Source organism: Erinaceus europaeus, chromosome 5, assembly GCF_950295315.1.
Source record: "Erinaceus europaeus chromosome 5, mEriEur2.1, whole genome shotgun sequence".
NCBI lineage: Eukaryota > Metazoa > Chordata > Mammalia > Eulipotyphla > Erinaceidae > Erinaceus > Erinaceus europaeus.
Window position 1 is genome coordinate 110232718 of NC_080166.1, and position 14294 is coordinate 110247011.

Sequence of the window (14294 nt, forward strand, 5' to 3'; positions counted from 1 at the left end):
ATCAAATAGACCATTTACCACCATTGTTCACATTAAGATACTTAGTATTTCTAATTATTAATAGTACATTTAGGTAAACATTAAGTGGCATTAATAGTATAGTGTCTTACTTAGAAATTGATGTTTCTTGTGTAGGAAATGAATAAAAATGTTCAATAAAAATAGTTCTATTTGAAATATGAAGTATGCTCATGGCTTTTTAGGCTATAAATGAATAACTGCTCTTTTATTAAAAGTAGTTCTTTATCATGTTTTTTTTTTTTGTATTTATAGAAAGTTGAGAGTTCCCCCTCCCCCCATACATTAGTTTATTGCTTTCTATATTAAATCATTCACTTTTGGTATAAATCCCATTTTATTTCTCTTTGATAACTCAATGGACTATTCTTTTTAATTTTAATTATTTTAATACAGTTTTCAAAAGTAAGCTTGGTTTAGAGAATTGGGAGATATTTTTTTACCAGGTATTAATATTCTTTAGCTTTATTAAAAGTAATTGACCCCCACCTGCAGGGGGCAAAATTTCATGAGTGATGATATCTATCTTCTTCCCTCTCAATTTTTCTGTCTTTTTCCAAAATAAATAAATGTTTTTTAAAAAGTAATTGAAAAGTTTCCTTGTACTTTTAGTATTACAGGTATAGATTTCTTAATCTTAGCATTCACATAAAACTGTTAGTCTTTTTTTGAAAACTTTCTATAGAAATTGTTCTTTTAAGCTATATTTGTATTGATATGAACAAATTTAATTTTCTCTTCATCTGTACTTATTACTCCACTTGTCTGTACTTTAGCATTTATATTTACTTTCACTTTAATACAACTGCCACATAGCTAAAAGACAACCTATAGATACATTTAAACTTAATTGTTTTAAGTGGAAGAATGAATGAGGGTACAGAAGCTAATGAGCCACCAGTCTGACCCAACTCCTCTCCTTTCCCTTCCCTTCCATTGCTCACTCTTTTCTTCTCCTTTTACTTTTTAAAAACTGATTTCTATTTTGGGGGCCTGTGGAGGGGGTGCCAAAGCACGCACTCCACCATCTATCACTTGGTTGCCTGTGGTGCTTCATAAATATGTTTTTTTAATTAAAATTCTGAAGTTTATTTTAATGTACATTTTAATAAAATGCTTTGAAGCAACACATTGTAATATAAACTACTAGTCTGGTTTCTATTATAAAATAACAGTAATTTCCCCATCTGAGAATGTGGGCCATGATCCTTTTTGGGGTGCAGATAGTAGGAGATCTGACTTCTGTAATTGCTTCTCTGCTGGACATGGGCATTACTAATGATTTCTAGTATGGAGATTTCTGAAAATCATTTAGTAGAGTAAAGATTTTTTTTTTTTAGATAGTATTCAGAAACCATAAAAATATACATTGATAAATTTCAGTAAATGAAATTGTAAGGGGCCAGGCAGTGGCACACCCAGTTAGGTGCACCTATTACAGTGAGCAGGGACCTGGGCTCAGGACTTCAGTCCCCACCTTCAGGGTAAGTTTCTTGAGTGATGAAGCAGTGCTGTCAATCAGTCAGTCAGTCAGTCTCTCTCTCTCTTTCTCTCGTTTTCAATTTCTGTCTCTAATAAATAATAACTACAGTATTTTTTAAAAAGAAAAGTTAATACTTCATAGTACAAACAAATGCAAGAGCAGCCCTTTCCTCTGAATTAGAAATAAGCTTTGAAAAATCAAAGTACAATTGGACAAAGTATTTGATTAAGTAAAGACGCCAGAATACTTGAGTAAACTGGCTTAAATATATTGAAAATCTAAAAATATCTATAGCCATTCAAAGAAACCAACAAATCTGTTGACAACATAAAAAGAACCTATAAAGATAAGTTGTAAAATCAGTGAATGTCCTCATATGTACCTATGTGTATATACAAACAATTTTAGTATGTGTACTAGAAAATACTTGTAGGACTTTTGACCGTACTCTTCACAGACTAGTAGTTATCTCTCTCTTTTTTTTAATTTATTTTTTATTTAAGAAAGGATAAATTAACAAAACCATAGGGTAGGAGGGGTACAACTCCACACAATTCCCACCATCCAATCTCCATATCCCACCCCCTCCCCTGATAGCTTTCCCATTCTCTATCCCTCTGGGAGCATGGACCCAGGGTCATTGTGGGTTGCAGAGGGTGGAAGGTCTGGCTTCTGTAATTGCTTCCCCGCTGAACATGGGCGTTGACTGGTTGGTCCATACTCCCAGTCTGCCTCTCTCTCTCCCTAGTAGGGTGGGTCTCTGGGGAAGCGGAGCTCCAGGACACATTGGTGGGGTCTTCAGTCTAGGGAAGCCTGGCCGGCATCCTGATGGCATCTGGAACCTGGTGGCTGAAAAGAGAGTTAACACACAAAGCCAAACAAATTGTTTGAGCAATCATGGACCCAAAGCTTGGAATAGTGGAGAGGAAGTGTTAGGGGGGGTTACTCACTGCAAACTCTAGTGTACTTCTGCTTTCAGGTATATATTTTGCATGTTCTCTCTCACAGAACCTGGTCTATATCTAGGTTTTGGGACTTTGTTAGAAAGTGAACCACCTGGGATGGAATTAGAGAATACTATGAAAGGAAAGGGCTCACCCGAGTAATGAAGCTGAAGGGTTGTCATTCCACACGTGAAGTCTCTGGACACAGTCTGAGCTGAAGCATGTTGAGGTGGCAATCGTATTGATTAGGTTGCGATCGACTGATGCAATATTATTTGATATGGATTGGGAGAGGCATGCGGGAAAGTGGGCCCTATCCTAAGGTTCCAGGACTCGGGAAATATAGGCTCTCTAGTGGAGATGTGAGGTTCCTGCTGTCTTAGGGTTCAAAAAGACAATGGATAGTTAATGTTATCACATTATTTGGTAATTGGCTTAACTTTGAAAATTCCTTTTGTTAGGGTTTGCTGTATAGTACCTAGTATCTTATATAGTGCCACTGGTTGCTTTAGTAGTTATCTCTTATGAGTTGGATAACGATAGGCTGTTACTTATATTATGTGACTATAATTTTTTGAATTCAAAATTTTTGAAAGAACAAAACCTAAATATTTTGTTATAAATTACCTAAAATAAAATAGCATTTTCATAAAGCAGAAATTTTGTCATTTCAAATTTTTATTGAAAGTTTCTAATGCAGCAAAGTTAATAAAAAGTGAAGTATTCTTTGCTTTGACATTCATTAATTTTATTCTACAATTTTACATCTGAAACTCTAGAGGCTTGTTTGTAAATTTGAAGTATATGTTGAACGTACTTAACGTAATTAAATCAGCAGAAATATTTGTCAAGAACTTTCTCTGGAAAGCACCAGTAACTTTTTTGGTTATCACTAAACATAAGTGCATGTACAGCACCACCATTTCTGAATGCCACCCCCCCATTTTTTTAATTCCTAACCCAAATCTTTCTTCCATATTATTATTATTATTATTATTATTATTATTATTATTGATAGCGGTAAGAGATAGAGACACCTGTAGCACTGCTTCACCACTTGTGAAACTTCCCTTCTGTAGTTAGGGATTAGGACTTGAACCCAGACCCTCTGTTTGGTAATATGTTTGTTCTTTTGAATAGGCCACCATCCCATCCCTACTGTGTATTTTTATCTAATAGTTATAGCTTTAAAATATGCATATTTTTTCTTAATTTGTTATATGATATTGAATCTAGGATTAATAGTCTTGGAATCATTTAAATTTTTATTTATTTATTTTCCCTTTTGTTGCCCTTGTTTAACATTGTTGTGGTTATTGATGTCATTGTTGTTGGATAGGACAGAGAGAAATGGAGAGAGGAGAGGACAGAGAGGGGAGAGAAAGACAGACACCTGCAGATCTGCTTCACCACTTGTGAAGTGACTCTCCTGCAGGTAGGGAACTGGGGGCTGGAACTGGGATCCTTACACTGGTCCTTGTGCTTTGCGCCACATGCGCTTAACCCCCTGAGCCACTGCCCAACTCCTGAATATTTTAAATTTATGATAGCTATATGTGCAGGTTTAAAATTTAGACCTGAGGACATGAAAATCACACAACTCATGATCAGTTGTCATTTAACATGTCATTGTTTCTACATTTTACATTATGCTGTGCTTTGAGATTGTGCTATAAATCCTTTTGACTATGAGGTATTTCTGTAATGTTACTAGCACTGATGTTAACTTGTGTTACTTAGATTTAAATATACTATTTTTACGCCATCTACTTAGCCAGCAAATGCTTAGACTTGACTGTTTACTAAATTTATGTGTTACCATATTCATCTTTTAAAAGTAAGAATGATAGTCAAATATTTTATGGTATTTGTATATTTTTATGTAATTTGAAAATAATTTGATGCTTTATTTGTGTATGTAAGCTTATTGGTATACTTATTAAGTATTTTCTTACTCATAGTGACTTTGTATTTTATTTTCAAACTAATAAGATTGAAAATGTAATAAAATGCATACTAACTTTCAAGTTTAGACTTTGGTTCTGAATCTGTACCCAGGTTCTTTAAGTACTTTGGAATTTTTGCTTTCAATAGCAATTACAATTATATTGTAAATATACAGACATAATTCTTACAGACAAAAATAGTTCTATGCATATATGAGAAATTGTTTTTTGTTTTCTTTATAAAAGATTTCCATTCACTGTACTGAGTTTTAGAAGTAAAATATGAAATGTAAATTATAATTTGTGAATTAAACCAATAGAGAAATACATAGCTGCATAGCACGTGAATAGACAACTATCTTCATTGCAGAGCTAACTTAAATATTGAGTATGGTAACATAGCTGTTTTCTCAGAAATTATTAATGTTCTATCTCCCATTGTTGTTAATGTGTTTCAGGCAGCAATTCATGGAGCTCGTTTCAAAGGGCAGGATCTAAAACTGGCATGGAATAAACCAATACTTAATATTTCAGCTGTTGAAACAGAAGAAGTTGAGCCTGATGAAGAGGAAGTATGTTTTATTTTTCAATATTTATTTTTTCAAAATGTTCAAGCCTTTAAAGTATGATTTTTATGGCTGTGATTTTAACACAAACTTTTTATTCCTGAGCCATATTTCTAGGAAGGGGCTGGCATGTTAATGCAGACAACTTTAAACTGTTTGCATTAATGAAACTATAGATTGTTATTCCAAAGATAACATATGAAAGTCTTACATATATATGTATATACACATGTGTGCACACTTTCACTTTTCATTTACTTTTAGAAGACAGTAATTTTTAGACTTTTATCCACAGGAAATCTATACATTTTAGAGTATATAAATCAGTTGCTTTATTAACATTTTAGGTTTCCTATATTTTAATTCATATTTTAGTTCATTAGAGTGAATGCCTGCTTATATGATAGTTCTTGTGATAGGCAAAAATAGAAAATGAATAAGACACGGTCCCTATCATCAATGAGCTATAATCTGGAATGGGGTAGTGACAGACACTAGAAATTACTATATATATATATATGGCAGAATGATATGCAAATAGATTTGAACAATATGCTGTGGAAATTCAAAAGGAAGGAATGATTGTGTCCATAAAAATATTAATGGAGTTGATGAAATGGAGCTGAACCCTAAGTGATACAGAAGCTTTTCATAACTAAAATCTGGGCCGGGGAATATATTATATTTGAGAGGCTTATTTTAGGTAGAGGGATAGGTGTGGAAGTGTATATTTTCCTTTTGAGTAATAACAGTCTGGTGGCTGTAAAGATGTGGACATAATGAATAGTGGTGGGAGAGTCCATTAAAACTAAAAACTTAAAAGTAAGCAACTCTTGTTTAGTCATAAAACAATTTATAGGAAGAAGTTGAAGTTAAAAAGTAAAGGTAAGATGAGGAAATTAAATGATTCTTGTGTTTTGCCTTTATTATATTTTTATAATGGCACTTCATTTTGTTTGAAGAGCATTAAAGGATTTTATACATATCCGTAGTCAAATGCAAGAATAAAATGTATATTTTGAAACTCATATACATGATTTGTCATTTTATATTTTAGATTATACCTTTGTCCTTCCATGAGTTTGAATTGAATGGGGAGAAAAGCAGGAGAACTCCTGGTATTAGGTATTTTGAAAAGTTTGGACAGTAGTATGAGAAACACGTTTATGAAGGGAATGGGAAAAGAAAAGAATGCTATAATAGAAAATGTTTGTTACATGTAGCAGAAAAGAGATACAAATTTTATATACTTCTATACTAGTTATTAGCTGATTTAGTATTTAGAGTTAGATAGAATAAGCCCGGGAAAACTTATTAATGTTCCCTTTTTTTTTTAAGTGTCAAGCAGTATTTTCATAAGTATTGCAGATGCTAGTATTTAATAAAGAGAGGCAGGAGAAATGGCATGTACAGAGGCTTACTTTGTTGTTTCTTTATTGCCTGTTTGATGCAAGCCATAGAAGAAATTACAGAGAAGCTATAGAGTGGACATAGTTTGTTTTCTTTGTTGTTCTAGTTATAGAAATACTTTTTGTATTCAGCTCTGTTAAAAGAGAAATCAGTATTATAAAGTGTCACTTTTTTTTTTTTTTTGGTACATTCCTAAATGCATTTTAACCTAAAGTTTCAGGAAGAGTCTTTGGTGGATGACTCATTACTTCAAGATGATGATGAAGAAGAAGAAGACAATGAATCTCGTTCTTGGAGAAGATGATTTGACTGATCATTGATCTGCATATTCTAGAACTCTTATCTGTGTTTCATTAGTATTATCTAATGTACTTTTACATATTTGTAAAAACAATTTTGGTAAAATGTGATGAAGATGGATTTCCCAAATAGACAAAAGAGAAGAAAACTGCCTTCTGATCCTGTATTTTGAAAGATTGATGTTTGCTTTTTATTTCAGTAAACAATTGCTAAAGACATCACACTAGAAACATATGCAATGTTTTTATTACATACTTCTACTGAACATTAAGAATTCTTTGGGTTCTTTGTAACTTAATGAATAGGTCTGAAAACTTATGACCAACCCTTGTTATAACTTAGAAGATTTTGTTTTAATCCAAATAAGGAATGAATTTGCATTAAAAATCTTAATGAATGTTTTAAAAAATGAGTAGATAACATAGAACCTAAAGTCTCCCAAGTTATGTATTCATAATATTACATAGTAGTATGCTTAGGCTTTACTATGTATTAGCCTTTTGTTGGACTTGTGTATGTATTTACCATATGGGTTTTAATGATAATGGTGTATGACTGCTTTGCATATGAGTCCTATACATTCAGATGTTAAAAAAAATAAAGTGGAATGGTCTTTCAAAAAGAAAAGAAAAGAAAAAAAAAACAATGACAAAAAAAAAAAAAGCTAAGACAATGTTCCTTGATTAAAAAAAAAAAGAAAAGAAAAAGGAGAAAAAAAAAGAAATCAAACAGACCATTCTGGATGGTGATCTACCCTCCCCCCCAATTATCACAAAAGGAGCTATAATCACTAACTTATTCTTAACAATTATGCTTACCCATACCTTGATAATAATGTACAAGCCAATGTTTAAATTTTATACCACTTCAGTTTGGTTTGATCTATAAACTCTCAACAGATGTCTTAAGATTTAAAGCAGGTTGATTAGTTTGGAACCAGACTTCAAGTAGAGCTAACATTTGGTGAATAAGAAAACATCACATTACATTTTGGATGTATGAAAGAAAACTTGACCATTTGAAGATGTATGAATAAAGACATATACTATAGATACTGCTTTAGGAAAACACTGTTTGGTAAGTGTTCCAGTCTGATACTTTCAGTGTGTATTTCTTACATTTGTATAAAAATATTTGACATTTACAACAATATTGTGGCTTTTCTTTTAATTGGACTCTGCAAATGAACATAATCATTGAAAGTTGATAAAATAGTTTTCAGAAAATACATGCATTCATTCTTTATGGATTGAAGAGGGTAGGAAATGATATATTTATCTTTTGAAATTAATTATTTCAGATGCAATAATTTCTGCCCCTCCTGAAATTATAGTGATTATATTAAAAATCAAAAATTTCAAATCTATTTCTTCTCAAATTGCGGTATTCAACAATCACAGACTACAGTTCCACCATTTATAGTCTTCTGCCATTGGAGCAACTAGTGGAATACTGTTCTTCCAGTCCCAACCCCGTACATTTAGCGCTATAGTTGTGTATATATGTTCTTTTTGTAATACTTTTTGTAGCAGCGTTCACAATTTTACATTTAAATTTATTTTGTCAAAATAGGGACTTAACTAAAAAATTCTTTATTTAGCTTTGTAATGTTTTTTGTAGTCTCTTATATGTTGATTATGTGCTATTCTAATTCATTGGGTAAGCTTGTTTTCTTTTCTTTTTAGTAGTCCTGAAAGGTGCCAAATTGGCAGAGGCTCATGTTTCTTCTCTTTACACCAAACAGGTATTATAAAGAAAGTAAATCTCCGTGTGGAACTATACCCTATAATCTTACAATCTTGTAAGCCACTATTAAATACAAATTTTAAAAATGTCTTTAAAAAGAAAGAAGAAGAAACGAAAGTAAATCTTTGAAAGGACAGTTAAATCTCCATGCTGATTTTTGGCTTTATGGCTTGATTAGTAAATTTTAGCCTAATTTAAAATGTATTATAAAACTCTTATAGCTAAAATTACTTGCTGTTTATTTAGACCAATAATGTATCTTTTTTCCTAGTCTTAGATTTTGTGGTAACCTAAATTTAAAAGTGTTTTAAACCATGCCTTGAATGAATCAGAACAGTTACAGTTTGATTTAGTCTCCAAAGTCTGAGGATTAAATAGTAGCAACACTCATTGGGTTCACAGCTATTTTTCTCATCATTTATGTGATTTTTAAGTATAATTACTGCTTAACATATACTTAGCTGTTCTTAAATTAATGTTTATATTAGTGCTTTAAATGTTACTTTTTGTGGTTTTCACCTAAAACTGATATTCATTTGAAGTGTTTGTAACTTCCATTTTACAGATAAGGAAATTCAGATTAATAAAGATGAAATAAGTTGCCCAAAATCTCAACTAGTAATTAGAAAGACTAGGTTGGAATGCAGGAATTCTGATTCTATTGCCAACATTTTTTTAACTTTACATTGCTGCCTTCTTCCTAATTATTGATTGTGATTTTGATTGTAGTGAATATGTTGTTACAAAAAATTAGTATGTTTCTTGGTCATTAGCCATTTATATCCTTACCCTCCCTTTTAATACAGCACTTGTTCACTTCTCTGTTATAGTACTTAATATTGTAGTATGATTTATGTGCTTTATATGTCTGTCTTCCCCACTAGGTTATAAGCTCCTCTAGGAAGGGGACCATGTCTTATTCATCTTTATCTTTAATAATTGTCAAAAAAAAAAAAAAGCCAAACTCATAGTGGGCATTCAGGTGTTTTGTCAGATGCATTAATGAATCAACACATTGTTACTTAGCTCTCCAGTATTGGAGTGATTAATACCCTTGTTAATTCTTAACAGTTTTTCAGAAGTCTTAGCCACTGAGACCATTTTGCTAAACAATTGATACAGTTAAATAAAACATTGGTGGGGTTACAAATGCATATGTAGTCCTTGGGATATTTCTGTAACATTAAGCATTAATGTTTTGAAATTTTTTTTAAGTATTATATACAGTTTCTGAACTATGTAAGAAAAGAAGTGCTCACACCCAGCCAGAGATAACTATGTTATTAGAGTATTTGACAAGGGTTAACTTAAGCTTTGCTTCATAAGCATTGAAACAGTGCTGCAGGTCTCCTCTCTACCTCTTCCTCCCTCCCATTTTCCCTCCCTCCCTCCCTCCTAAGTACTAACCAGGCCCGACCTTGCTTCAGAGATCAGAGATTGGGCTTGTTCAGGGTGGTATGGCCTGAACACACACACACACTCTCCTCTCTCTCTCTCTCTCTCTCTCTCTCTCCCTCTCTCTCTCTTCCCCCTCTTTACTTCCCTCCCTTCCCCCTCCCTACTTCCCTCCCTTCCCCCTTCTCTAGCCCTCTCCCTTTCTGTCTGTCCCCCTTCCCTCTCAATTTCTATCAAGTTAAATAAAGTTTTTAAAAATGTAAAAGACCTTTAGGTTTGGCCCCAGCTCTGAAATTAATTCTCTTGCCTTACATAAATATGTCTCTTAACTCAGGGCTATATTTCCTTGTCTGTAAAATATGAAGAACTAGACCAAATGATCTCTAAGGTCCGTTTATGATACATTTGTATTTCACATAAACAGTATACCTATATCAATTCTTCCTATCTGTTTTTGTTGTTTCTATCATCTTACTAGTAGAAACAGCTTAGATTTGATTAGGATAATGATTTTGTATTCACTAGTGCTTTTTCTTTTCATACTTAGGCTTTTTCTTTTCATACTTAGAACTTTTCTTTGTGGTTCTAAACTAAAAAATTTAAATTATTTTGCATTACAATATGCTATTCAAAACTTGGAATACATTTTTAATTCTGCAGTTTTTCTAACAAGTTCTTTGCTTTAGTATAGATAAGAACTGAGTTGGGAGTTAAAGAAGGACTGAGCAATGTAGGTAGCTACTTTATATTGAGAAAATAGAATTATGATATGTATTTATGGGCTATGAGATTGGTTAGGATTACTTCAAGATATGGTTGAATTGTCCATTTTACATATTTTACTTCTCTACTTAAGCAGTGTTGTTTTAAATGATTTTGAACAGTTGTAACATTTACAATTTTAGTGGTTAACAGATACCCATACATTTATTGAAAACATTGCAGAAATGACAGGAAATAGCAGCACTCTTTTTTACTATAGTATGACCAAATGTAACAACTAATAGTTTTCTATAAAGACAGAATTTTACTGTTTTAAACTGATCACTTCCAGAAAGAATAGTTGAATTTAAAGGAAGTTCTTGCCACTTCAGCTGTTTCATTGGACTGTATTTCCAGCCTTGAAACCTTAATCACTAACTGTTAATGGTTATAAAAAGAGAAAAAGATAGTGCTTCTTTAGTATGTTGAAATATCAGTGGCTGTTTAAGGTTGTTGAACAAATTTTTATTGATCTGTGTTTTCTTTTTCTCTTTACATATGTGAATTAACTATAGGAAATCAGTTTAAGGCCTTTGAGAATTGATGTCAGTGTTTGTAAACTTTTCCCTCACTTATAAAACTTTTTATTTTTTACTTATTTTAAGCAATTTTTAATTCTTTTTTTTATTTTCTTATTTTTATTTATTATTGAAAAGAGAGAGAAATTGAGAGGGGAAGAAGAGATAGAGAGGGAGAGAGAGACCCGCAGCACTGTTTGACCGCTAGTGAAGCTTTTCCCCTGCAGGTGGGCAAGGACTTGAACCTAGGTCCTTGTGCACTGGTGAGTGCTTAACCAAGTGTGCCACAGCGTGTCACCAAAAACTTTTTTTTTTTAACTGCAGCACTGCTCAGCTCTGGCTTATGGTGGTGCAGGGACTTGAACCTGGGACTTGAGAGGGCCTCAGGCACAAGAGTCTGTTTGCATAACCATTGTGCTATCTACCCTGCCCACCAAAAACTTTTTAATTAACCCTTTAAAACAAAAATATCCTGTGCATAATATTCTGACTACTTTTTAGTTCATTTTTTAGTTTTTCTCAGATTTTTTTTTAACCATTTAAATTAAAAGTGGAAATTTAACCTAGGATTTTGTCTTCAGTATACAGTCTTTTTGTAAGGCAGAAATAAAATGTCCTGTTCCCAGACTGAAGGAAGTGTCTTATTTTTGTTTACTTCTTGAGCAAGCTACATAGTCTAAGGTATGCATATAAGCTTTTAGGTGGAGATGGGGGCTTGAACCCGGGTCCTTGTGCATTAGGCTTTTAAAAGAATAGTTTTTTTTTTCTTTGTTATCATGATCATTATATACCTATCAGATAATAATCTTTCAAAATAACTACCCAAAAATCTTAATCAGGAATTTTTTTTTTTTTTTGGTAAATCATGAGTATTGTTTTCAGCAGTAGCTAATGAAATCATAATGCTTTTACTTTTGTTATTATTATATATTCATTTAATGTAATTGAAAGACTGTTATTTACCTGTTTGTGTCAGCTTTCCATACTCCTACCTTGCCCCTGCACCACTATCTTCTTACTTCTGTAGTTCTTTCTACCATTCATCTTCCCATTACTCAGCTTGCCTTTTGTATTCTAAGCACTGTCAGTGTGCTTTTTGACTTTCACTCATCATTGTCCTTAGTATAGGATTTTATGTCATAGAGTATGATTAATTAATGAAATGATTATGGGATTTTAGAAAAATATGGATAATCTCCATAATTTGAAGTCTTTAAAAAACATTTTAAGATTACTCTTATTTTTATATATAGTATCTTGGAATTTGTTCATGATATCTTAAACTTACTTTGCCTACCAATACCTATAAAAATTACCCATCTAGTCAGTTACCATATTTTCTAAAAAATCATTCAAATCATAGCCAGGTTATATTCATGTCATCTCTGCAACTTGATGGTTTAAGGAAGCATGATACAGACAAGTTTTGTTAAGATTATATTTTAACTCAAAGCTGATCTCTTCTGTAATTTGTTACAACTTGATTCAAGTAATTTCTCATAGTTGTTTTTTTTTTTTAACTGGTTGGAGCTCAGTTTATGGTATGATTCAATTTTTAGATTCATTTACTATTTTCAGAGTTTTTTTTATTTTAATAGTTTTCTCTTTTTTCACCAGAGAGATCATCATTGCCTGAATTTAGCTTTGTGACTACAACAGCAAGACCTGTTCCTGTCTGGAGACGACTGTTATAATAATATTCTGTCATTTTATGTTTACCTTTTATCTATTTTGAGCACTTGTTTACATGTACTATATAATTAGCATTTTATTTTTACAGTACATCTGAGTCCAGAAGTATATCTGAGTGTTTGCTTTGTCTGACCTTATTTTTAATACTTTTCTTCCTTATAGCCATTTACTTTTTAACCATCATAAGAAGGAAAAAGACTTCTTGGTTTCCTAATATAAGTTCAATCTTAGCCAAGTTGAAAACTGTGTCTAGGAAATTATAAAGCCATGATGCTCTCTATGTTTGTTAGCATGAATAATTTAGAATGAAGAAAATGATTAAAAAGTTAAAACATGGGTTCTGTTTTAATTTTTCTTGGTTTTAGGATATGTAAAGTGGGGAGGGTTGGAATAGTCATGTAAGTAATAATTGATAAAAAAAACTTCTACAAATTGTAATAACATATTTATTTCTTTTGACTATACTTACTAAAATAGTCACCAAGGTCATTTACTCAGATAATTTTTTTAACCTGTTCTTCAAAATCAGCAAGGAGAATAATTTTCTTCCAAGTAATAGAGGATTATCTATAGATTATAAATATTGAGAAAAAATTAAAATGTTTAACAGTTTTTCATATTCTTCACAATCAAGATTTCAAAGACCATCTTAAAAGCAAGGGGGAAATAGTGGTAATGTGTTTTAATACTGTTAATATTCCTATCTTAAAAGGTATATGTCCAAACTATTTATAAGTAGTATGAATTATTGTAGTATATAATTAAGCCTTACCTAAATATTAATCCAAAAATTTTTTATAATGAACATGATAAAAAGGTGTTCATAGTCTGAAGTTTCACAGATTCTAGAAGTTATATTTGGTAGCAAATCTTTATTAAAAAAATCAAATTGCACTTGATTCTATTCGCTTTTTTTTTTTTAAAAAAATGCCTTCAACTATGTTTATGTTTTTAACTTTTTGTGCGCACAAAGTTGACTCTTCTACACTCCCCCCCACACACACACACATTGTGATGTTTGTCTTCATAAAAAATAACAAGAATGAAATTATTAGTTGTAAATTGTCTATTTTGGTTCACAATATTAGTGTTAGATTTAACCTAAAGGAAAGTGCATATTTTTGAAAGATGTTTAACATAGTTGTGACTTGGTTGCTCACAAGATATTTTCTGTTAGACATTTTAGTTCACATTTGTAGACTATAAGTTAGCCGTAGGAAATTCATAAATGTATCCCTAAATAGTTTTTCTTTTTTTGAGATAAGATTTTGTGTCCACATAATAATGGTTTTTACCTGTCAGATTAGAAACCCAAACATTTCTATTAACAACTTCTATTAACAATTAGGCTGCTTAGTGAATGCAAACAATGTAACTGCCTTTACCTTTATTTTGTCATCATCTTTTTCTCTTAACTTTTAAATTAAAACCAAAAACTAAAGCAGGGCAAAGCTGAAACATGCATTGGCAATTACAAGACAAGATAACTGGGCAGGGGTAGATAGCATAATGGT

General features: G+C 31.9%; 1 protein-coding gene across 17 annotated transcripts in view; it reads left to right on the forward strand.

Moving 5' to 3' along the window:
• Positions 1-13697, forward strand: part of RBM26 (RNA binding motif protein 26) — a 69460-nt gene extending 55763 nt beyond the window's left edge. For 16 of the 17 annotated variants that reach the window (XM_007531393.3, XM_007531394.3, XM_007531395.3 and 13 more), the window contains 2 exons: positions 4850-4963; positions 6582-7396. In XM_007531393.3, the coding sequence (XP_007531455.1) occupies positions 4850-4963; positions 6582-6671 (204 nt within the window). In that variant the 3' untranslated portion in view covers positions 6672-7396. Of the gene's footprint in view, positions 1-4849; positions 4964-6581; positions 7397-12705 lie in introns of those variants that run through there. The other variant, XM_060191589.1, reaches the window with a different exon arrangement.
• The last annotated feature ends 597 nt before the right edge of the window (positions 13698-14294 follow it).